The 27,175-nt window shown below is 36.3% G+C and overlaps 1 protein-coding gene across 3 annotated transcripts in view; it reads left to right on the top strand.

Moving 5' to 3' along the window:
- The window catches only part of CFAP20DC (CFAP20 domain containing), a 259,596-nt gene that overhangs the window by 168,934 nt on the left and 63,487 nt on the right, over positions 1 to 27,175 (top strand). For 2 of the 3 annotated variants that reach the window (XM_019724118.3, XM_074313195.2), the window contains 2 exons: positions 2,192 to 2,505; positions 12,205 to 12,582. In XM_019724118.3, coding sequence (XP_019579677.3) covers positions 2,192 to 2,505; positions 12,205 to 12,582 — 692 coding nt within the window. The remainder of the gene's footprint in view (positions 1 to 2,191; positions 2,506 to 12,204; positions 12,583 to 27,175) is intronic. The other variant, XM_019724119.3, reaches the window with a different exon arrangement.

Raw genomic sequence — 27,175 nt, 5'->3', positions numbered from 1 at the left:
ACATTTTAATGCACCAATTGTCCTGTTCAGAATGAAAATTTTAAACTTTGAAGTTTTCATGTGACATTGTCACCCGTCCCCAAAGATTATCTCTTGTTGCATTTCTCCAGTCCTCTTTATAATGGAGATGATTGGATTGTAGTGCATTGAGCCCAGAAACATATCTTGCCTTGCAGGTGTGTAGTACTTTTACAAAGGCAAATTGTTTTAGAGCAAGGAAAAAAGGAAAATAAATTAAAATTGTTTGTAGTTTGTCAGTCTTATTTATGCAATGTTGAAACCTTCATTAAAATGTTAGGCACAATTAGTGTCTCTAGCATAAATCTGACTGTGTAGGAAAACTAATTAGATGTTTAGGTGATCATTCTTGCATTTATCTTGTTTGCTGCAATATTGTGATTACACAGTAATTTACATATTTTCCTAAGAAAACACACCAAATTATTCATTACAATTGATATGGAAATTTTTGAGGTAAAACTACAAATTCCTAAAAAGCATGTGGTAGTGAGATAATTAGTTCGTTTGGTATAAAAACACTCCTTTTACTTTGCCTTTTTGACAGTTAATAATATGTTTGACAAAAGGTCATACATGTTGTTTAATTGCATAATGAAGATACCAGTATCTTTTCTCCAATTTTTTTTTACACATCCATGAACATAACACAACATAATGCTTTTGTAATCTTTTTCAACCTCTATTAAAGCACCTACTTTGTTTACAAAGCACCTGCTATGTGCTTAGCACCATGCAAAAGGGTTTGCTCTCCAAAAGAGGACGGCCCAGTGAATCTATAAATTTCACCTGCCCCAGCTACACTGACTCAGGACCCTCCACGAGGGAAGGTGGTCAGGTGAAGTAGATTCAGCCTGCCATTGACTATTTACCTACAGACTCTGTCCCTGAAATTATGAAAGCCTTGTCCCTAACAGATTTTCTTGAAGAAATGTACATTTTTGCCCTTTTTATAGGTAAGTTATGTTACATAATGATACTCTTAGGTTAAGAAACAGATGAATACAATTGTGATGAATACAATTTTATTTATGCCATCAATGTTATTTTTATCAAAGGTCTTTTTGTTTGCTTGATGCTTATGCTTTTGTAGTATATGTTGTAGAGTCAAGTTAGCAAATCTTGGATATCTCTTGGATACTTTTCTTGTGATGATAAATATGACAGGATTCAAGACTCAGAGGTAAAATAACCAGGTCCACGTTGTGGTTCTGCAGAACAGATTCTTGTAAGATTTTCACCATTGACATAATGCAGCAAAAACTAAGTTTCAAGAAAAATAGACTCCGTTGAGAAAATACTCGACTTCTTTCCGCTGTCATTCTGAAGAAGAAATTACATGTTTTAAACAGTATTCATTATATAGATTTGTCATTTCTAGTTAGCCTGGATTGTAAAGTTATAAACTCTATCTCAATGTTGAGTAGAAGATTCTAATTTTTTTTAAGTTTTTATAAAAATGTATCTCAGTGGTAGTATACAGTAATTTTAAAGAAAACAAATAATGCTGTGCAAAAATATTTTCATATCAAAGCATTCTCTCCTAAAATTAAACATAAAGGTCTTTTTCACCAGCAGAATTTACCAGTCACATTAACAAATATTTCTCTGGATATACTATTACTTGAAAAGTCTACTCAGTTTAGTCTGTGAATTGTCCTGTTTTTATCAGAATGGACAGAAAAGGCTGTCAACCTTTTCATGGTTTCCTCTCCTCCGTGATTTATAATCTGAACAATGCCCAGATACTTTGTTTAAAGAAGTGTATTAAGTACTCTCTCCTCCTGCAGTTAAAGGAAGATGCTTGTAAGTCAGACCCTTTAAATTTGGAAGATTACCCCCCTCTGAAATGTCAAATTAATGAGGCTGTGCCATAAAGAACTTGCTGCAAGACAGGTGATAATTATTACTGACTTACAAATTTCCGGGCCAGTGTTTCAGCTCAGATGGTTAGGAAATTCACATGAGTTGTCCATAGCTACAATATAGGTCGTATAGGCACCGATCTATGGGTTAAATGTTTGGCAGGTGACAAGGTGGTGGATAAATTGTTCCTTGACTTTGGCATTATTTAGTAAATCTCTGTTTCAACAACAAGAAATTTTAATCTACCTGTCTAAACTAACACTTATGGAACACTACTCTAATTTTTGTCATCTTTCCCAAATGTCAGATGAATGGATATTTCCCGAAAATCACGAGCACATTCCCCATTTGGCATCCAGCGGACAGTCTTTACTTCTGGATGACTCCTGCCACACTTCACAGCTGTGGCTAGAAGCCAGCAATGAACATGACCAACAGGCAGAGGAAACCCAGCTTGTCCCGAAGGACATTTTCACTTTTTCATCAAGACCACGATCAGCGCCTCATGGGAAGATTCAGAATATGTCCCCAGAGGGGTGCCCGTTTGTTTTGGATCTAAAAGAGGATACCAGTGTGACCCAGTTGGAGGATGATTGTTACGACGGTGACAGCAGCGAAGAGGTACACTGCTTGATGGGTGAAATAGTTTTAAAGCACAGTTGTTCCATTAGCTCCAGTAAGTACCAAAACTAGTTGAAAGGAGGAAATCAACTGCTATTTATAAAAATGCAGCAGATTGCAATGTCAGTCAACAGTTGCCTGGGGTTGTTATGGTAACTCCAAATTGCTATCTTTTTTTATTAACAGTCAGCCCATTTCATTTTTAATTATAGAAATCGGTTTTGGGTTTGTTTTTATCTTTTCATGTTAATCTTTGTTTCATAGAATGAGAAATAACATGCAGTTTAGTTTTGTGATAGCAAAAACCAGTAAAACATTGAGAACACATTGTTCTGGATCTCTGGGGAAATGGGGTTGCAGTTGCTAAGCATTCTGAATTGACGGTTTTCTGGCTTCCTTACTCCCCTGTCATCTTTTCACCTTAGACCTATTAGGACTCATTATTTTCCATATGGTCCCAGAATTTCAAGCGTTGTGACAATTAAAGGTTGGATAATGAATCATGGATTAGTTCCGGGACTTGCCTTATAGGAGGTTTTTTGTTTATAATTATAATAGAATAAGATATATTTATATCTTACAAATTCATAGTTTTTAAAAAATAAACTGGAATATAGTTGCAAAACATTTATTTAGTACTTCATACATTATAACTCTTCCCCATATAAAATGAATGTATTTGTGAAATTCCTTTAGCTTTATTCTTTAATGATAGGTAGGCATTAATACTTTCTAGAAAAAAAAGTAACTATTTTAAAAGCAGATTTAAATTATGGTTTAACAAAATTATACAAATCATTTCAGTGTAGAAATCATACAAATAATTAGAAAAATTTGTTGTGTATGCTTACAAAACTTTGTTCTAATAGTAATAACTGATGAAGAATCACCCCTTTGGACAGTGGGATGTAGATCTAATTCATATCTCCTACCTTCGAGCCAGTTGAGAATATGGTCAGATTGTTCAGGCCATGATTATGGCCTCTTGCAACTTTTAATGAGTTTCTGTAGCAAAATAATTGGGGAGATCCTTTTTTCATAATATCCTTGCTTCTGAGTGTGATGAAAATATGAGTTCTACCAAACATAAACCTACTACAGACCCCTCTGTGCATAAATAGTACATTTGATACCAGCATTTTAAATGTTGCTGTGGACATCTTTGTTCCTTTCACCAAGAATAACCATAAGCTATAAAACTATAAAATGGATGTTTGTATCTAGTATTGTTCCCATCCCAGCTGTCAGTTCTTCCACAGTATTAATTGGCTAATCTGACAAATTCACTCATACCATTTCGTTAGTGGAATAGTCCCATTCTCTTGCCATGTACACAGTACCATCTTTCTTACCTAACCCGGAAGAATTACTGTGATGGTAGAAATTTCACGGCTAGTGGGAAATGGTAGTTCTCTGAAAAACTTTCAGGGAAGTATTATGGGGAAACTGCCCTTAAATAACACCATGTGAGGAACTTACCACTTCCATCTATACAAAGAATAAACCTTGAGAAGACGCACTAGAGCTTCATGGGAAAAATGAAGAATACTAGTTCTGAATATTTTAATTTGTTATTATTTTATGAGCTTTATTTTACTTCTAGCTACTCTATCTCTGGTATCCTTCAATGTTTATTATGCAGCCATGTACTTAATACCAACTACATAAAATTAAAAATAAATTTATCACACGTTCCCCAAGCTCTGACTGGCGTAGCTATCTGGTGACCCCTGTGCCACGACCATCAGAACGATCAGTAGCATATGGCTAGAGTCTGTAGTGGGACCATCTCATCCCTAACACCTGCCCTAGCCTACTTTTAGCTGGAGCCTGCTAAGAGGGGCAGCCAGAGAAAGAGGCAGAAGCTTCACCATGTTATGCAAGCTCTGGGGTTTGCAGTTAGAGACAAAAGCAAGATACAAACTAAAACGCAAAAATACGACCAACAAAAATGCAGGGCTATGTAAACAAGTTCTAGAATTTATAACAATCGTTTCTTTATCAAATTGGTTTGTTTGCGGGGGATTGTAAATTCTCTTCCTGTAGGATTACTTCTCCCATTTATTAATTATACCGGGGGTGCCAAAAAAATGTATACACGTGGCTTGTATTCATCTTTTGTTATCGGTATGTATAATTACAATTTTAATATAGCTTTTTCCTTCCTTAAAAGGTGTATGCATTTTTTTTGGCACCCTCTGTGTAAGTCAGTGGGAAATTGGATTACACATTTAGCATGCTTATTTACATATTATATTGTCTTTGATGAAAAATCAGTTTAGTTGTTTAAGGCATCCTTACTATTAGTTGCATTATTTTAGAGTGTTATATCCCTAGAGTAACATACAATGTTTAAGGAAAACATAATGTCATGTTATAGATAATGATGGACGAATGAGTAATAATTACATGACTTATTAAGCTTGAAGTTTAAAACTTGTAGTTAAAAGACTTGATTTGATTTTAGACCATTGAGTATTTTTAAAGGGAAATTAGATGTATTCAGTAGCATATAAACTAGGAAAAATTAAATCATGTTATTATGATAAAGGAAAAGCACATTTGGTAATAAAGGCTAATTAAAATAAACTTTAAGTGATATATTGTCTTTGTAATTTAAATTGCTAATAATTAATTCACATCTGAGATCTTCATTAGTGTGAGAGCCTCAAAAGTATAAATTTTTTTTGTATATGCTCTTGTCTTAGTCTTTGCTTTACTATATATTTTATTCCTTAGACAGTCATATATACTAATAGTCCTGATAATTAATTTTGAAGTTGTACATTTTATTTGAAAAGCACAGTATGGAACTATATTTTGTGGAGAGCTATAAAATCAAGACTGCCATGTAAAATGAATTATCTTAGGAAAGCTATTAACACAGCACGTTTCATACTATTGCAGCATCTGAAAGAAGGAAAGTATGTTACTGTTATTTCTGTTTTGTATCTTATGCCATTATTCTCAATGTGGCTTCTAGTATATACATCTGGTTTGCAACTTGAAATAGTTAGCTTTATATTAATATTTTCTTATTCCCCTAATTTAATTTTTCATTTAGCAATACTGTCATTTTTTTCCTCAAACTCTGGTTGTGGATCATATATTAAAGCAGATTTTTTGCAAAGACAGGTAGTCTGTCTTATGTAACAGTCCAAATTGGAACATTTGAACCAAAAATATCCATATTTGGATATGAATTATGTGGACTGACTGACTATAATATTCAAGTTAGCTAGGAAGCTTCCAGATCCTCTCTCCATCTAACTCTGTGGAAGCCTAAAGGATAAATTACAAACAACAGATTAAGAGGATCATTTTAGCCCTTCCTCTCAGCTTTCCCAGTATTGTTGCTCTCAAGGTGTTTTTTAGCACATTTTATGTGTTGGAAAAAATACAGAAGGACTTTATTTTTAATACATCACCTTGCACTTTTATCCCTATGTATTATGAATTACAACATGACACACTATCTAAACCTACCAGGCACATTTAATGTTATTCTGTGTAATTCTTTTAGGCTGTTCACATCTACATGTTTTTATTGTTATCTTCTAATGCTTTGTTCTTTTCTGAAAAAGTCTCAGGTCCCTTGGTTCCTGTGACTTGGCTCTTCATTATTATAGGCAGGTAAAGACGATTATAAAACTCTTGTCTGCTTAGAATAACATTCTACAACTTTTGCTAAAAGATAAACATCTTGCAGATAATATTTGATGTGGATAGGAGTGTTCACAAGAAATCTTTAAAGTGTCATCAGTTAAAAGAGCATGAAGTCTAACTTATAGAAATATATGTTTTTGTCTTGAACCATTAAAGTAGTCTCATCATTTTCCCCAAATAGTTATATGATGTTTGCCCGTCCCGTATAATCCCTGTAACTTCCTCTATGATTTGTCTGTGAAGCATCATTGGCTATAGGTAAAGATGTTTACAAAAGTAATTTGCCCAACCCCTTTTAATACCAAGCATGCTGCAGGTTAGTGACCTGTTAGAAAGTCATATCTTCCTTTCATCTTATTTGCTTATAAACTAGTAAAATGCATACTAAGACACCCCTATCAATTATCTTTGCCACCCGGAGAAAACTGTATTGCTTTAATAGTTTCCTATAAAATTCACGAGGTAGAAGTAGAAATACATCTTGGGGATTGTTGTTAGTGAAGCCATTTAAGATACATTTGAATGGTCAATCTAGTTATCATCAAAGAAGAAATGATTTTTTCATTCTCTTATGACTGTAGCTATATTTCTGCAAATAATTGTGCTCTTTGGTTGACATTGGAAATACATACCTGTATCATCTCTGTTGTCTGCTAGTCCAACTAAAAGGTACTGTCAGCTCACATATTTAGTTACCAAAACATTGGACAAAAGTGAAAACCCCTGCTGACTGGATCACAATTACAAATTCAACACTGCCATCAAAGTGTGTTTGGAGTATTGCAGATGTCTTTTGTTATAGAACTTTTAAGAATGTTATGTAAGACATTATTCACAGTGAGCTGAATTTAAAAATCAATTGAAGTATAAATAACTATGATCATCCACTGCTACAAAGGCTAAAACAGGATTCTATCCTGACTCACTCAACATGGAAGTTGTGATACAAAGAGCCTGGGTCCCATCTGCTCCAAGTAGATGGCCCTCAAGAGTCATTAAAATTATCTTTTTTTAAATTACAGCTCAGCAAGAGCAATCCATTTTGTGCATCCAGAACTTATTGTCCAAATGCCAATCTGCATGTCCTTTTAAGAGACTAGTTGAGTAGACGAGGTGCTGGTTCCTTGGGGAAATTATCCCCACCTTCAGTATACATACGCTGTGCTGCAGTTAATCAGACGACTATTGATGGTCCTGGCACTGGGGTTCGATGGAATATTTAACAAACAAATGTTTCTCAGCCCAAAAGACACTCAGTTCAAGAGATTTGGTACTTTTAACAAAACATATTAAGTTAAAGCAAAAGTATTTTGTATTTGTTCTTCTGAGAAACAGATTAACAGATGATTGGAATGCAAAAGTAGCTTGACCATTTCTTTACTCCTCTGAAAAATTATATGCAATTGTGTACCAGGTTTTCAGTAGCTAAGCCATAAACCAAAGGGAAAAGAGTGGTTGTTTTTCCAATCAGACCATAGTAAGCTAACTTCTTATGCATATGACAAATGTATGTTATATAGAAAAAAATTAATCCCGAAACATGTTGAGCCCAAATGAATTACATATGAGAGATCAATCAACACCGTCCATACCTGTATCATCTATTTTAGGAAGGCAAAAGCATTACTAAAGAAAGGAATAGGGTTTTGCCAGTGTACACTCCTAGGAAATACTATACTATTTTTTATTCTACATTTATTTCCTCTCTACAGGAGAGAGCTGACCCAACTCAAATCAAAATATTAGTCTCATATATCATCTTGCCTTTCTCATTTATCCTAATTCTCCTTTCAGAATCTGGGATAAACCAGATTTAGTGGTTCTGGGGCAGCCAAAATAAGCAAGACTTTTATACCTTCTCCAGATTCTTTAGTTATTTGTGTTTTCCATATATTTAAAATAGCATGGAAGCATATTACCGTGGAAATGCAATGCAATGCAACCCAGAGAGTACTCACCAGGGAACACAGCTAAATCTGTCCACTTCTTGGCCCACCTCCACGTCTTGACCTATCACATTAGGAAAAATGTGTGATGAATGTTCATATACATACTCATGAATATTTCTGTGTAAATAATCACTGCTCATGTCAAGCAAAAAAATATATATTTTACCCCTGAGTGAACCACTGGAAGGAAGAAAAGGCTGTACTCTGACCCAACAACACAGGTGGAAAAAATAGACTTCCTATCAAATGAGTTGATTTTTAAAGTATTTTTTAAATGATGTAGCAAACATCTGGTTTTCCATGCATTCCTCTTATAATAGTACATCTGAAACTTTTAAAATGGCATTTACTACCTTCTACCTTATGAAATGATTACCTTTGTAGTAATGTATCTCTCCGCTAGTATTAGACTTTATACCTCTTGAGGGCAGTGTCCACATTCTTCTTACCTGTGTATCTTACATAGTGCCTAGGAAATGCCTTACACGTAACAGGAAATTGATAGCTATTTATTGAACTAATGTTTATTGCAAAAGCTCTTAATTTATGCCTATGTCATATACAAAATGGAATCCCAGAGTGATCCAGAGATTTGGGCCTAAAGAGTCATAAATTATACCTTTTCCACTTAACTGGTCTTCTTTTAGGACCAATCTGTTTTAAATCCACAGTATATGTCTTTATTTTTTTATTGTGAAAATATGATGGAAATGAGAACATAGAGGGTCTTTTGGTCACAGAAATCCCACTGCCAATTGTGTATAACAATTATAGGAAATTAAACCTGAATTAAAAATAAAAAGTTGGAGAAGATAGTCCACTAACAGCCAGACTCAATTTAAAAAAATATATATATATCTATCCACTTCTACCAGTAGCTTCTCAGAACTAAGGCTTGAGGGGGGATGTTTATATTCTCTGTTTACCTTCTCTAAACAAGACAAAACTTTTATTCTTGTTTTGTCTCTATGCAATAAAAATTGCAAACATCACCATTCCGTTCCCTAGTAATTTAGGACAACAGGCATTTTTCAGGTCTCTGGAACTCTTTCCAGTTTTCTGCCTGAAGGCAGGGTTCTTCAACCACATGAGTATTTTCAGGGTTCCAAGAACGACAGTGAAGGACAAGCTCATCCAGTAAGTGGTGTACAGCAGAGAGGGTTGCCCAGCGCCTGCAGTACTGTTGCAAGGGCGGAAATATTCTGAGCAGTCTTTAGACATAAAGTAAGGGCCCAGGGATTGACACCCCTCACCATTTTTACCCTATCTGAGATTCTGAAAAAATAGTTTCACCATCATTTATTAAGAAATATATGTATCAGGAGATCAGGCCAACAACATAGACAAAGAAAATTAGGCCCAGAATGAGTGCCAAGAAGAAACGTTCATAAAAGATCGTGAGATACTCTGCAGTTTTCATTCTTTATTACAGATAGGCAAGTTATGTCTTAAGAGAGGTTATAAGACCTGAGGGTACCTTTCTTGAGAGCCCTGTTGTCTACTAATCCCACCTACTTCCTACAAGTAGGGAAAGTTATAACATGACGGGGTCAGGGAAGAGCTTCATGACAGGATCATGACAGTTCCCTGTAAGAGCTTTCCAGAGTCACTAAGTGCAGCAGGCTCTGCCTTCTACAGAGCTCTCAAGTCAGCCCGCCTACCCATCATCACCACCACAGCCACCTCAGCATTTCTAATCAGAACAGTTTAAGCGTCTCGTAACTGACCTCCCTTTGTACTGTCTCCACAAACACTCTAGACACCCCACAAACAATATTCACACAAACCCATGCCTCCTGTTTTATACCATTGTGGCATTCCCCTGCGTCCTATCGTTCTATGATTCCTCATTGCCCTTTGGGAAAAAGCCCCTGCATGGCCAGGATTCAGTTTGATCTGCCATTACATTCCCAGCATCTGCAGTTCCTGGAGCAATACTTAGCCCATGGTGAGGAAGACAGAGAGACATACAGATGGATAGATTCCTTCCAGTTAAAGGTTTGAGAAGATGTGGTACATATATGCAATGGACTATTACTCAGCCATAAAAAAGAATGAAATCTTAACATTTGTGACAACATGATGGACCTAAAGGATATTATGCTAAGTGAAGTAAGTCAGACTGAGAAAAACAAATACCATATGCTCTCACTTAACATCTTAAAAACAAAATACATGAACAAACAAAACAGAAACAAATTCATAGATACAGAGAATATTTTGACAGTTGCCAGGTGGTGGGGGCAGGGGGCCTGGGTGAAAAAGATCAAAAGATTAAGAAGTACAAGTTGGTAGTTACAAAATAGTCACTGCCGTGTAAAGTACAGTATAGGAGATATAGTCAATAATATTGTAAAAACTATGATGTTGGGAGGCAGTTCTAGGCTTATGGAGGGATCACTTTGTAAGGTATATAAATGTCTAGCCACTATGCTGTACACCTGAAACTAATATAATATTAAATGTCAACTGTAATTGAAAAATGAAAAAAAAATTTTTTTAAAGAAAGACTGAAGGGAAGGAGGGAGAAGAGAGTGATATCCTAAAATCAGGATAAGTATCACAATTATTTTGTCCTTTGTAGCAATATTGGACAATAATGTACTTTTGTTGTCATCTTAATGTGAGATATACGTATAAAATGGAGAACAATTTTTGATATGCTGAAAAACTCATGATTTTTGTTTATTTCAAGCCTTTTTAAATTATATTTGTTTATTATAAATAGATTTCATTCAAAAAAAGAAGGTTTGATAAATTCCTCTCATCCTCTGCCCAACCTTGAGTAGGCTCTCTTCTTACCTTCCCATATACTTCATCTCTACCAAAAGGGAAATTTCACCTTAGGTAGTGATCTGTGTGGTTAGTGTGTATGATGGCCAAACATTCAGGAAGAAACTGAACAGTTTAATCAGTCAGTCAAATATTTTGTTTAAAAACGCCAAACTTTGGAAATAACTGGATGTTTGATTGTGTGTGGCTATAAATAGAAGGGTAGGGGAATAGCTACTGAAACTGAATGTAAAATATACATTATCAGACATCAAATAATGTCTTTAAAATCTACTGTCTTTTTATTGATATTTTTGTTCTTAGTTTATCATTTTAACATCCATTTATTTATTATGTACTTAACTAGATAAGACAAATTGGAAAAATCTACCATAGCAAGTACAAGCAACGATCATATTAGTTTTTTCTTTAAATTTATTATTTTATAGCAGAAAAATCTACCAACTGAAATAGCACTATATTTCTTGTTACCATTATTTACTTTCATGGCCATTGATTTTATGTTTGTAATTCCTCCTTTCTCAAATTTTAAAAATTTAAACTCTTGCTTTCCTAGGGGCAATTCCAGAACTATACACTTGTAAAATTCTAGCTGCCACATTCAGCTTTCCAAATAATTATATTTAATGAGGTTTATATCTTGTGGGAAAAACACTTTTTATAATTGAAATTTTCGTGTAAGAAGAATATTTCATCAAACAAGTTTTATCATCCAGCACTCTTGAACAACAAAACTGCCCTACAATAATATTCAAAAATACTTTGACAGGCCCACTTATTTTTAGAGTAGCATTTCCCTATAAGCTAAAAACCATAAGTTCTAGTTCTTTCTTTTCCCATGGAGTTAGCTTATCAGGAAGTAAAAGTATACAATTCTCAGATGTTTTACGTAACTTCCGATGCATACTCTTCTTTTAGATATTCTTTGAATGAATACATTTGAGTGACTATTTCTTAAATGTTCTCTTGTTACTCAGTGGTAAAAACTACACCTTTCCATACCAGCGGTACTAGATGTAGCAGGGCACTTAGCACCTGATTTATATCTCTTTACACTGCTGTGTTTAGTTACTTATATTTCTATTGCAGAATAAACCAAAATATATGTATATATGGATATATTTTGGTTTCTTCATAGAATATATGAACTTATTAAGAATAAGCCAAAATATATGTATATATGTATGTATTTTGGTTTATTCGTAGAATATATGAACTTATTAAGAAACTGTATTCAATCACTTACCACATGTTTTGGCTCAAAATGATTTTCCCTTTGTTCCCTGTGTAGGGTAACCACAGTGTCCAGGGTTCTCCTGGTCAAACAACTAGTCCTTCTGAGCTAACTCAGTTAACATTAGAGAGCACGCTGGGGAAGGCTGCAAGGCGGACAAGCGAAGAATATCTAGAAAGTGCCTACACAGAAGCAGATGCATCAGAAAGCCAGAATTCCTTGGCGAAGCAGATAGATAAAAACAACTTTCAAACAAGTTTGGTGCCAACACCATGCCTTTCTCCCCCTGGAAGGAGGAGTGAGTCCTCTCAGCAAACTCCAGATCCCATTATCAAAGCAAAGGACCTACCAGCCCATCAAGTGCCATCTTCAATAGTCCAAAGCTCCCTAAAGGAAATCTCAGGGGAAACGTTGAAACTGATGCCGGCAGTGTCTGTAAGTGGTTTCCCTCTGGTTTACATATGTGGGCAATAGACCCTGCTGTGTGCTGTTCTGTCCCGCTTTGCACACATTTCCAGCAGCATCTATTTTTCATCATTTGGGTAATCAGTAATGTATTTTCTTCCCTATTCAGATGTGTTTTCACTCAGTAGCAGCAGCTGTTAAAGAGTATTGCACATCCCATCGATAATAGAAGGCCTCATGTTTTTAACGAGAAAGATAATTATCATAATAGTTATTTTTTATTTCCCAGTTACTTCTCATTATTTTAGTTATCACTGCCTGCAAATTATAAATGAAGATCTTATTTTTGAGCCAAAGGCTTGCCAGTAAAATTGACAGATTTTCAATAACAATGTACATTAAGAGCCATAAAAACATCATTATTCTATTCACTTTCTGGTCTCTTTGCAGCAGTTCCCCCAAATAATAAATGATATGAGTGAAGGTTAACAGTAAAGCAGTGTCATTGAATAAATCCCTAGGCTGGTTTGGTGGCTATATTCATGTCCATCAGATTGATTTTTTTCTTCCTGTGTAAGTACTTTTCTTCCTTCAATTCCCCCATAGCTGCACTTAGAAACCAGAGGCTATGCAGAACAAATGGCACTTATATTCCATTTTTTAAAAACATTAAAGATTTTCTGTATTTGTCATGTCCTAAGTATTCTATATGTGTTACAGTGGAAAACTTTGGTACAATTGTGTTCTAAACAATTTAGAGTGGATTAATTGTTACCTACCACAGGTAATAGACATATATATCATCATCAACAAAATGGAAATAGCTAATATTTCTTAAACATTTACTATGTGCCAGACATTATGCCAAGACTTTTTCCATGAAGTATTTCATGTAATCCTCATAGTGACCTTGAGAGGTAGAGACTAGCATCATCCCCATTTTTCAGATGAGGAAACTAAAGTTCAGAACAGTTATGTAGTTTATTCAAGGAGAACAGTTGGGGAGTTACAAATTAAACCTAGATTTTCTGAGTCTAGAACTACTGGCTGTGTCTACCGTGCTATTTTGCACAAGTATGTGCTGAGTCATAAAAATGATGGCCTTTTCAAGAAACATCTAAAGATAAAACGGAAATCGCTTTTTATTTCTCATGCATGTGTACATGTGTGCGCACACGCACATAAGAAAATAGTAAATCAACCTAGCAAAAATGGATTTGTTTTATGGTCATTTAGGATGAAAGTGGTCAATAGTATTTTTGCATGTTTTTGATTTTTGAAACTATTTCTAAAACAAATGTTCTTGTTCTACCCAACTGTAACTTTTTCTTTGGTTGTGCTAATACTTGGAATACAGCTGAAAAGTAACATTACAGATTTAGTCTACAACGCTGCTTCACTTGACTGCAGCCACACTAGACTGCCAAAAACAGAACCAAAGCAAGTCTGCGGAAGCACTCCGCTCCATTTTCCCCCTAATTTCTTTGCCACCACCTTCCACTAGGCAGAATCTGTCATCCTGTATATCCAAAAGATTGTTTCTTTTCAATCATTTTATCTTTCTGTAGAAATAAAACCAATCAGCTTGGGAACTTCAGGTACAATTGGATTTTAAGTACGTGGCAGCTCAGCAAAGTACACTGCCTAAAAAAAATAGTGCACTCTGATAATACTGGGGAGTACTGAAAGGAGCAAAGGGATCAAAGTTTGGGGAGAGAGCAGGGACTTTCCCTGACCCACGCTCTTCATTTAAGAGGCTTTTAGAGTAAGACAGTTTCCAAAAACCATCTGAATTGTTTCAGAAGACCCTTCTTACAGCTGCTCACTGCAGACAACACAGCGCAAACCTGACACCTGTCTGCTCCACACTGGAGCCCTCTGAGATATTACTATTCCATTTTATAGCTAAGGAGACTGACAGAGCAAGCGCGTCCGAGGGTTTCACCCCTTTGGGAGAGGAGCTTTATTTTGATGAGGGGATAAAGGCCCATTTGTGCAGAGAGGTTTGACCTCAGTGTCAAAAATCAAACTAATAAAACTTGATCTCAGCCCACGTGATCGCTACAATCTACAGCTCACGTTCGTGGATGTGATCATCTCAGTTTAATAGGATATAAAATTGTTCAAGGCACAGGCAGTCTGCCCCATTTCAAAGTGAATTTACTGTACAAGTGGAGTGTTCTTCCAGAGACACCATTTGAAAACAAATTCATGGTCATAGTGAAAAGATTCTAATAATCAACATTCTCTCCACTTGATGTTTGCAGGTAAGAATCTGTGGAAAAAAGCTTCCTCAAAACAATGTTGTGTGCTTACTAACTCCACGAAGTAATGTTCCCTCAGATCCCAGGAGCCCATAGGGGTGGCTTTTTTGTAATGACTTTACTAAGATTTAATTCTCATAATATAGAATTTAGCTCTTTTTTTTACTAACCAAGTTGTGCAACCATTACTACTACCCAATTTTATATAATTTTCATCACCCCAAAAGAAACTCCACAACCATTAACAGTCACTCCCCATTCTGCCTCTCCACCGAGATTTCTGGCAACCACCAATCTGCTTTTTGTACCTATGGATTTGCCTATTCTGGATATTTTATATAAATGGAATCGTACAATATATGGCCTTTGTGTCTGACTTCATTTAGCATAATGTTTTCAAGGTTCATCCATATATAGCAATTCATTCCTTTTTAGACCTGAATAATCATTAATTATATGGATATGCTGTATTTGCTTATTGATTTATCAGTTGATAGACATTTGGTTGTTTCCACTTTGGGGCTATTTTGAATGATGCTTCTATGAACATGTGCAAGATTTTGTGTAGACATATGTTTTCAATTCTCTTGAGTATATATGTAGGAGTAGAATTGCTGTTTCATATGGAAGTTTATGTCTAACTTTTGAGAAGCTACCAAACTGTTTTCCAAAGTGCCTGTGCCATTTTACATTCCCACCAGTAATGTGTGTGTGTGTTTGGGGGTAGTGGGGAGACATGGCCCAATTTCTCCATATCCTAAGGCAATACGTCTTATTGTCTGTCTTTTTTATTTAAGCAATCCTCTTGTGTGAGAAATGGTATCTCATTGTGGTTTGAGTTTGCATTTCTGTAACAACTAAAGCATCTTTTCATGTGCCTATTAGCCTTTTGTATATATCCTTTGGAGAAATGCCTATTCAACTCCTTTACCTACTTTTTTTGTTGTTAAGATATTTATACTTTTAAATTGGATGATTTGTTTTATTGTTCAGTTGTAAGAGTTTGGACGCAAGTTCCTTGTCAGGTATATGATATACAAAACTTTTCTCCCATGCTGTAAGTTGTCATTTTTTGATGGTATCCTTTGAAGCACAAACGTTTTGAATTTTTTTTTAAGTTTTTTAATTTTAATGAATTTCAATGTATCTATCTTTTTCTTCTGTTGCTGTGTTTTTGGTATTATATCTAAGAAACCATTGCCTAATCCAAGGTCACATTTATTCCTATTTTCCTCTAAGAGTTTTATAAATTTAGCTCTCAAATTCAATGCTTTGATCCATTTTGAGTTCATTTTTTTTTATATATGTTGGAAAGTTCAGCTACATTGTTTTGCATGTGGGTATCCAGTTGTGCCAGTACTACCTGTTGAAAGACTGTTTTTTCTCTGTTGAATTGTCTTGTTACCCTTTTTTGAAAAATCAGTTCACTGTACTAGTCAGAGTTTATGTTTGACCTCTTGATTCTATTCTATTTATATGTCTGTTCTTATGCAGTACCACACTATCTTCATTATTATAGTTTGTAGTAGGCTTTGAAATCAGGAAGTTTGAGTTTTCCAACTTTATTCTTCCTTGTCTTGATTGTTTTTCCTGTGCTGGGTCCCTTGCATTTGCATATGAATGTGAGGGTCAGCTTGTCAATTTCTGCAAAAAGCAGCTGTTATTTTGATAGGGATTGTGTTGAATCTATAGATCAATTTGGGAAATATTACCATCTTAACAATAGTATGTTTTAATTCATGGGATGTCTCTTCTATTGTGTTTTTAATGTCCTTCAGCAATGCTTTGTACTTTTCTGTGTACAAGTCTTGCGCTTCTTTTGTTAAATTTATTCTTGAGTATTTTATTCTTTTGATGCTATTGTGAATGCAGTTGTTTTTAATTTCATTTTTGACTTGTTCATTGCTAGTGTGTAGAAATACAATTGATTTTTATATTGATTTTGTATCTTGAAACCTTGCCGAACATTTATTAGTTCTAACAGTGTTTTTGTGAATTCCTTAAGATTTTCTATATACAAGATCATGTCATTGCAAATAGAGATAGTTCTAATTCCTTTCCAATCTAGATCTTATCTTTCTTTTTCTTACCTAATTGCCTCCATCAATGGATTTAATTTAAATGGAAAACTTTTCTATCTTTCAAGATATTTAAGATTTAATACTTTGGCTAGTGAGGCCCCAGTACTGGCTTCTAATACAGACATGGTAAGCTCAGTCAGTCCTAGAAGGAGTCTGTTGTATGACTCATAGGAAACGTACTGATGCAAGAAGAAAATTTTGAGGTTTATCCTTGGACTAGAAGTCCATCTACTAGTAATGTGATGCAGGTGGCTGGCTAGCATGGTAGTCCTTATATGTAGAGCACTGACACATACGTGGCGATTTCTGCCACCTAAGCTGGGTCTCTAAAATAAAGGACCTCCAGCAGATGGGGTACAGCTATTCTGGTTCTACATCTGGATAAGTAAGAGCATCTCTCTTCTGTTAACATCTATCAGGCCAGACTTTCTCCCAGGGGCTAGAGATACACTGACCAAGACAGATAAGCTTATTCTGAATAAGACAGAATAAGACAGGGGCTTATTCTGTTGGGAAATACAGACAATAACAAACAAGTACATAAATTTATTGTAAACTCTGATAAAGGTGTGGGAACTGAAAATCAGGGTGATATAATAGAGTAGCAGGTTGGGCAGAATGGTGGGTACTTTAGGTATTACCTGACTGAGTAGGTGACATTTGAGTTGAGATCTAAAGTTTAGGAAGAAGCCAGCCATGCAGAGAACCTGGGTATAGTGTTTTAGGCATCAGGAACAGTGGGTAGAAAGCTCCTGAAATGGGCATTTTTGTAGCTGGGACATATGGGCAGGACGGAAGTAGAAGAGGATGAGGTCAGAGAGGTAAACAGAGCCCAGATCACATAACGTCAGGAAGGCCGTGGTCAGAAGGGTGGCCTTGATTCCAAGTCTTTGAAAGGCTTTCATTTCCATTCAGAAAGTTTCCTCTAGCTGTGTCAGGAATGAATAGAAACAGGGAGAGGAGATGAGCTATTACTCCCATAGTTCAGAGCGGAGATGAAGAGAAGTGGCAGATCGCTGGCAGATTCGGGAGGCAGGACTGACAGGGTATAGGGAAGAGGAAACAGGAGGAATCGAGGATGACTCTTAGGTTTGGAACCTGAACAACGAGGCCATGGTCATGTCATTTACTGGGCTGCAGATCACTGAGGGCAGATCTGAGCCATCCACTTAGCCATCAAGGTACTGCAGTCAGGAATGGTGCGTGGACATACCCCGAAAATCTGAGCTCTTGCAAAGTGTCAGCGTGAAGCAACCTTATGACAAGGGAAAATAAATGGCTTACAAAAACAAGTACAGGACAACTGTCTTTCTTATCCCCCAATATGGAAGGATACTAGTAATTCTTAAGGAATGCTTACTGAAACTGATTTGCTAACTGCTTGGTAAATTTCTTCCTTGCAAGGTTTCACTCATATTTCAATAGAATTCTCAATTATGAAGTTCAAATATTTTTAATTAAGAAGGAATACAGCCCTCTGGGTAATATTGCAACCATGTAGATAGCTGGTAATTAAAATTTTCCACATGTATAACTGCCTGGAAACAATTTTGAATGAATCATTTTAAACCTACAAATGTCATTATGTGCATCTTTAAAAAAACAAACAAAAAAGACGTATCTAACAGGCTTTGTGATCCCAGAAAAAGTTTGAGCTTATTGAAGAATGGTTATTTTCATAAAAAAGACAAAATATGCTACCAATTATAAATTCAGGTATTCTCTTTAGGAAAAAAAAAATGTGACTTTTTGTAGCAAAAAAAAATTGTAAAATGAGTCACATATAATTTTTTAGTTTAATTTCACATTTCCATTTTGGAAAATCAAAACTGAGTTATGGAAAGACACTTTTAAAGATATTTTAGGTATAATATGAGAATTTTCTTTTCCTTTTATTGTCAAACAGTTTCCTTTGGATAATGAAAAAGGATTAGTTTTATTGCCTCCCTGACAAACTTGAGCACAGTGTTGGAGTAGAGCATATCTGTCATCATATTTTTTTAAGAAATAAGAGTCAATCTATATAATTTGTGCTTTACAAAGTTAGAGAAAGGTGAATTTGAAATTATTTTAGAATTTTAAAAGCATCAGCCCATTATATAAAGTTCTGCATTTTCTAGGGTATATAATACTCTTTGTTCCAGGGGAAGCCATCTGTTTTTCTTTGAATTTGCCACTCAAATATGTCTTTGCAGCTGTCTTTCTAACAATACTCTATTGTTTGAAGAATTCGCAAATGTCTGTCTGACCCCTGACTGGCTTCAGCTACAACAATACTGCATTGTTGCAAAACACCTGTTTGGGGTCAGGTTGCCCTGTGTGTTACACATAGACTCATCTCCCTGCTCTCACTGTGCAGGTGTTCTCAGGTGGAACCATAGGTGCCCACAGGCCTGGTGCTGCCCTGGGCCACCTAATATACAGCCTTCCCTTTTGTCACCCTCAGGGCCTTCCCCAAACAGGGCCCTATGTCAAGTGTGTCTACGTTTTCATTCTTCCAAACCAAGAAGTCAAGAGCAGTGGACTCCCATGGTTCTGATTTGAGCACCAGCTCAAATCAGACAGACCTGGATTTGAGTCCTGGCTTTGCTGCTTCTTACTTATGTGACCTTGAACAAATTTCTTAACCTCTTCGAGCCTCGGTTACCTTATCTATATAAACTTAGAGGAAATAATAATACTTATTCCACAGGGTTGTTGTAAGTACTAAATGAGATAGTACATATGGAACACTTAGCCCATAATTTGGCAGGGTATTTTCTTCTACCTATTGCTGAGTAGTTAGTAATGTAACCAGTATACCTAGCATTCTGAAACAAATGAAACCTTTTCAAATTCAGTAAAATCCAGAAACTAGTTATAGGTACTGTTCAATAAGTACTAGCTGTATGTGCTTCTCGTCCTCTGTTAATAGTTGAATCAAGTGCTAACATAAGAGTGAATTAATGGCTCACTTCTGCCAGGTACACGTTGGTATTTTCTCAGGGATACTTTGAAGAGAGAAAAACATCTAGAAGCAAGACATGGTATCTCTCCATTCATTCCCCATAGACCACCCTCTCTGTGCCTACCATGTTCCCAGAGCTAAACTGTAGGTGTGTAGCTTCCTGGTTGATGGAGTGAATTGAACTTGGGCAGGACTAGTAGCATTTCATAAACCATAATGTTAGCGATGGTAAAAATGCTTCATTTATTAAATTGGACACTCCTACCAATTAATAGCCTTTGGAAAAGAGTCTGATATTTGAAGTTTTCTTGAAACTACACTCCCTCCTGTCTCTGAAAAAACAAGGTCATTAACTCAGTTCTATCTTTCAATGAACTGCTGGGCATATTGCTGAAGCTACAGAACTTGGTGATTGAATAACATTTGTGCTACAATTAAAAGTATTTGCATTAAGCATAGAAATTTTCGAGGTGGAATTTACTCCAAGCCCTCTACCTTCTTTCTGAATATTTTTTAGTCCAAACTCCTGCTGATGCTACAGAGTGGTTTGTTCTTTTCACTTTCTTTATACCTAGTACCTAATTTAGTTGTTGACCAAGGCAAAATGATCTAGAGTATATATAGAGTATGTTAAACTAATTTAAAATGGAATTATGATCCAAAATGTTGGTGATGATGTGGAATTGCAGACGTCATCAGGACATTTTGGTACCTCCATGTCTGAGCAGCTTGGTATGCAAATAATGTGTCACTTATTCTAATGAAGAGGAGCAATTTCAAGTTCTCAAAAGTTTTGGAAATTGTACATAGAAAGACAAGAATTAAGAGACTATCAGAAGTATGACTCAATGAAAATGCAGCGGTCATTTAGCCACCACACGCTAGCTTTTTTTTTCACTGTCAGTGCTCCAATATTCTAATGTGAAGGTTAGCATCCTACTAGTCAAATGTTTACCGGAGAAGTACACCTTCTTAAATGCCTTGGTTTTCTTTATTTTAAATAGGAGTAAGTCATACCTGCCATTTCCTACTTTATGTAAAAGGCATTAGGCTGACGGTATTTCCTAAACACATTGAGATCGAGGTCTTTAAGAACCTTTTTTGTGCCTTTAAGGATTGGGGGCACTTGCCATGTGCCAGGCCCTCTACCATGCCCCTCACTTTATCTCCAGTCTCCATCTCCACCCCTCCCAAGAGGCCTTACTCATTCCTGTTTGACAGATGAGGAAGCAGAGAGGCTTTCATTTATGCACGTCCAATAAGTGACAGAGCGTGTCAAACCCAGGAGTTTGGGCCAGAAAAGCCAATGTACCTTCCACCACGCTGGAATCCCCCACCCCGCCCCATTAAAAGCCGCTGACAGAAGTCTGTGATCATGTGGCAGCTAGGCTTCCATTGTCACTTTGAGCTTTGCAGTATTTTAGTGTGCAGAAACACACACAGATGTTGGTCTGTCTGTCATCACTCTATTACAACCAATCTGTTTACATTCTTAAATAATTAAAACTTACTGGAAGTTATCTTCCTCCCACTCCAGAAGCATCAGTTGGCTTACCTCTGCTATGTTCATTTCTATGGCCAGTGTCAGTAATTGTTTTCCTGCTGGTTCTTTAACTAATAATTTACACCATTTATTGACTGCTACTGTGCTTGTTTCTATGTACAAGGCTATAATCGCCTTGTACAGGGTAAATCCTTGAATATAAATATAATATAAAACCTGTTCAATTCGGTTTTACTAGATTCCTTCCAGTCATTAGTTTATTGTTAAACTCAGGATGTACCTTGAACTCAGAATATAGGTGCTAGAACATTACAAATTGTTTATCAACTCATTTTTAGATTAATAAAAACAGTTCAGCTCTATTTGTCAGAGAATTCTTTCTGAAAATTAGCATGTTGACTACCAAGGAAAAATGTATGTTTATTTCTTTTAGGTCATAGCTTAAAAGGGTATTCTATACAAATACAGCACATCAATATTAAGATCTTTTTAAAAAATCCTTTCTTGCCCTTCCCCCCCCCAAAAAAAGAAAGAGAAAGCCACATATGAGATAAAAAGTTCTCTCTTTGCAAGGAGTTTTGCCACTATTGGGTTTAATTACTCAAGAATTCTTTTCTTTTTAATTTATTTTTTAAATTTATTGGGGTGACAATTGTTAGTAAAATTACATAGATTTCAGGTGTACAATTCTGTATTACATCATCTATAAATCCCATTGTGTGTTTACCACCCAGAGTCAGTTCTCCTTCCATCACCATATATTTGATCCCCATTACCCTCTTCTCCCACCCCCCACCCCCCTTACCCAAGAATTCTCTACCTGAGATATTCTGAAGGGATTAGTATGCATAGATAATGAAGTATGGATTGAGTTGGGTTGCAAATTGTCAGACGTTTTAGAGGCAGCACTGGGACTGGTTAAGCCTAGGTCCACGTGAAAGCCCTTGACATAAAACACAATCTAGATTCTGACCAGTTGCTTCTTTCTAACAGCCTGACTCCTGATTTATGCTGTGTAAATTGCATCCCTTAAATTTAGCAAAGCTTTTCAAGTTGTACTGTGGCTTGGTCTTTAAGTTTTGATTTACCTCTTTGCATGGTGAAACGCACGCTGAAAGCTACCATATATTGTGAATGAGTTACGTGCTCAAGTATGTGTCACTTACAGCTCACATTTGTGGTTTATGTCTTCTTTTGATTCTTATTGCTAGTGGGCTTGCATCGCCAATGAATCAGGGCAAACGGTGTGGGATGTGTAGCTCAGGACTTTGAAACAAGTCTTCAAGGAGTGCTAGTTAGTGAAGAGATGTCCTGGAACATTAATTTACCATCAGCTATTATTTCACATGTCAGTGTAGAAATTAAACATTCTGCAAATAGCAATAGAGAGGAGATTAATCATCAAATTAAATGCCAATTAAAATTTAAAGTTAGCTTTAGAAAATGGACTTCTACTTTTCTTGCTGTCATGTTGGGTTTCAAAACAATTTCCAAAACTTTCTAATTACAGCTTCAAAACTCTTAATAATACATACAAATTTAAACTGCCAGTGAGACTCACTATCCAGCCACATTTACAAAATGCTTTTTCTTTTCCCAATTAAGATCATCCAGAGTCAAGTGCCAGTGATTAACAACGAATCACTTCCTGGGAACAGTTTTTTGAGCCTTAGACTTTTTTGCGCGGTTGGTCACAGAGAAGTACGCGTATCGTAAACATATACTTTGATGAACTTTCACAACCTGAACAAACCCATGTGACCATAACCAGGGATCAAGAAAGAGAACAATACCAGCACCTCAGAAGCCCAGTCGTGCTCCCTCCCTGTCACCACACCTTCCTGTCACTGTCCCGTCACGACCTACCCCCAACCCCCAAGCCTAGTTTTACCAGTGTATACTCTCTTTTGTCTGGTTTCTCTCACTTAGTATTTTGTTTCTAAGATGCAGTATATCACTCATCTCATTGCTATATACTGTCCTACTGTGTCACTGTCACACCATTTATTTATCCATTCTACCATTGCTGGGCATTTGTGTAGTTTCCATTTGGGAACTATTAAGAATATGTCTTTTGGCGGAATCTTAGCCTTTTCATAAGACTTGGGCAGGGGTGTAGAAGCTATTTGGTCTTAAAAGTTTTCGATTAAATTCTAGGTATTTCCATCCTTGTTACTTTGGAGCAAGATTACTGGTTTCATTTCTAACACAGTATGTGTAAGTATATTTCTAGTTTGTTTCATGCTCCCTCTTGCCCCTTTAAGCTTTTTAATAACAAGCTCCATACTTCTGGCTTGCCCAGTGTTTTCCTGCCTGATGCTTAGAATATGCTTTCATGTCACCCTTCCTATCCTTCAAGGCCCAGTGGAGAGACCATGTCCTCCATGAATCCTTGACTGATGCTACAAGGAGCGACCTTTCTCGTTTCTGAATGCCAGACTGTTTGGCGTGTCTCCCTTTTCTCACATTACCTTTTATATTATATTCTGTTAATAACAGCCTACATCCCCCTTGAGTCTTGCTGTAATTTAAAAGACTACAAAGAGTCAAGGACTGTTTGGTAGACCTTTTATTAAGAATTTCTGCAACATGATGTCCCCTGTGCCGTGGATGTCAGGCACTGTCACAGTGCAAACTGGATTCAGAAAGAGAGTCTCGGAGATCGTACTGGCTTCAGAATGAGAATAACAACCCAATTTTCTTCCAATTCAATTACACTCCCATCCATATAGAATAGAATGAGGTTCTTGGTCTGGTCTTGTTAACCCATGGCCACGTCTCATTTTGGCTCTGCACCACCCTTGTAAACTAAGCTTTGTGTTATCCACGGTTCAGTAGAACTGGTCCTTACCTGAGGCTCACAAAATTCTACAAGCAGATGTTTGATCTGTTTAGCTGATCTGTCTTAAAATCTTGAGAAGAGAGATTAGGTGAAGGGCATCAAGTTGAAAGGTTATTTTTGTTTATTGTGTTTTATTATTTTGCTGGAGTTAACAGTTTTCCTCTTAATCATTATGAAAGTTCTGTTTGTTGTTAACACTATACCTCAGTAAATGCCACCTTATTTTATACTCATTTCTTGGTAACTCTTAATTGCCCTACCAGATTGTAAGGCCTGAAAGCAGGGGCCACATATTACTTGTCTTTGTCCCTTCACTGTCTTAGGCTCCTAATAATGTCTGAAGAAAGGTCAATGAAAACGAAAGGCTAGACTGGCGTCATGAGGGAAGGACTTGCCTGGGAATCTGAGCACAGCTGATAATATAGACTTGAGCCCATTACCTTGTTCTTAAAACAAATCCGACTGATAATGTCTCCCTCTTTCCTACAAGGATATTTTGAGATGAGATTGGCTTATACATAGCATTTTGAGCTCTTCAGAGATAGAATTACAGAAGGCACTTTGCCTCTCGGCATTGCATAATTTAGTTAGATGACATCTTGTGCTGGAGTCCACCTTAATGTGAGGACTTTATTGCAAGCCTTCTTTTAAAAAAATGAATGAATGATTAGCTTTTCTGGGGATTTAGAAATGGTTTAAGAGATTGCAAATCAAGAATGTATTAGTAGACTAAGTTAATTACCTGTCTCTGCCACCAGTCCTTATATTCATGACCCTGGAGAAAGTCGCTTTTTTCTCTCTGCTCATTTATGGCTGCTCCTTCCAGGGTGTTGTCAGAATACATTATTACTGTTGGATGAAATAAAATCGTGGAAATACAGAGTTCTAAGCAAACTTAGCATCAACAGTTCCTTGCACATGGTAGCGTCTCAGTAAGTATTTGTGGAATAAATTAATGAATCAATCTATCCTTTTCCACCACTGCAGGTTACTGCAGTATCCCAGCCAGCTATTATTTCCCCCGCCTCTGCTTCAACCCTGACAGTGGTGGAGAGAATTCACTCCCGCTGAAGGCTACTCATTCCATTTGTCAACAAATTTAATTACTGTCTAATGCCACCTTAGACTTCTATGAGGCTTTTCCTAATTCTACTGAGCAGTTAGTCACTGCTGTCCTGCGTTCCTCAAGCATCTTAGCCTTATCTCTGTTGTGGTATTGATTTACAATACCTATACCCCCATTTACAATACCTGTTATGCATCTCTTTCCAGACTGTGAGCTCCATGAGGACAGAGGTGTGTCTTATTTTCTGTATACTCTCAGCTCCTAGCATAGTACAGAATGGATGAAAGACCGGATGGAGGGGGACGGAGAAAATGACAGCAAAGAGTGCTGTTAACAGGGAGCATATGTATTGATCACCAACTCAGTAGTCTCCTGCATGGACTGTACTCACCCTAGATGTGTACCAAAAACAATCCATTGGGCTTCAGGAAGAAAATAATTAAACTATTTCCTTTTTTTTTTTAAGCTCAACTATTTTAATTCCTATTTTTTAATGTATATTTTATAACATACATGCTATCTTAATATAGTTTATAGTTGTACATGTGTTTGATTTATAAATAACCATATATTGGAAGGTACATAATCAAATGTTTTCTGATAAAGGTGTGAATCGTAAGTTTGGAGACCCTTAGTTTGTCAAGTACCATGATAAGCATTTGATATATATTATTTCATTCAGTCCACCGAAAGTCCCATGAGGCATTTACTATGGTTCCATTTGACAGATAAAGAAGCTGAGGCACAGAGAGGTAATTTACCCAATCACATAGCGCTGGTAAATGGTGAAACTAAGGCAAAGACTCATATCGTCTGGCTAATCACTGCCCCATTCTCTCTTGTTTTTCTATTGTAGCACTTGGGGTTGTACCTCAGGCACAGTACAGACCTGTGGGCTAAATAAATAAATTGAATGGATGGATGGATTAATCATACTACATACTAAGGCTTTCTTAAGAAAAATTGCAAAAATGAAAATAAAATTTCCTTTTTTATGTAAAAGCATCTATTGGCAATGACAAGCCAAATAATATACCTATATGACACATTAGAATGTTTAGTTCTATTTCTTAACAGAAAAACTGAAGTGGAGGAAGGACAGGGAGTCATTTGATCACTGTTGAGCCCGATGTCAAGTGTTCTCACATCTCACAACGTCAGGTGTTCTCATTTTCACATCTGATTACCGAACTACTTTTTTTATTGAGATATAACTTATATACCATAAAATTCACCCTTTTAAAGTGTACAGTTCAGAAGATTTTAGTATGTTTACAAAATGCTGTAACAATCACCACAACCTAATTTCAGAACATTTGCATCACTCCAAAAAGAGACCCCATACTCGTTAACAGTCATCCCCCTTCCCTCTCCCCCAGCCCCTAGCAGCTACAAATCTGCTTTCTGTCTCTATGTACTTGCATATTCTGGAGATTTCATATAAATGCAATCATGCAATCTGTCTCTGGCTTCGTTCACTTAGTATAATGTTTTCAAGGTTTTTCCAATTTGTAACATGTATCAGTACTTCATTACTTTTTATAGCTAAATTATATTCCATTGTGTGGATAAACAAAAATCCATTCATCAGTTGATGAATATTTGGTGGTTTCTACTTTTTGCCTATGATGAATAATGCTGCTATGAACATTCGTGTATGAGTGTTTGCATGAACCTATGTTTTCGGTTCTCCTGGATATCTACCTAGGAGTGAATTGATAGGCCACATCGCCCATATTTAACATTGTGAGGAACCACCAAACTGGTTTTCAAAGTGGCCGCACCATTTTACATTCCCACCAGCAATGAGAATTGCAGTTTCTCCACATCCTTACCAACACTTATTACTGTCTATCTTTTGTATTATAACAGTCCCAGTGGGTGTGAATGGTATCTCATTGTGGTGTTTCTCTAATGAC

The sequence above is a fragment of the Rhinolophus sinicus genome, chromosome 5, assembly GCF_057876585.1.
Source record: "Rhinolophus sinicus isolate RSI-liver-muscle chromosome 5, RSI-T2T, whole genome shotgun sequence".
Taxonomy (NCBI): Eukaryota; Metazoa; Chordata; class Mammalia; order Chiroptera; family Rhinolophidae; genus Rhinolophus; species Rhinolophus sinicus.
Note: the sequence above shows the minus strand (reverse complement) of the source record. Positions and strands in the feature narration are given on the sequence as shown.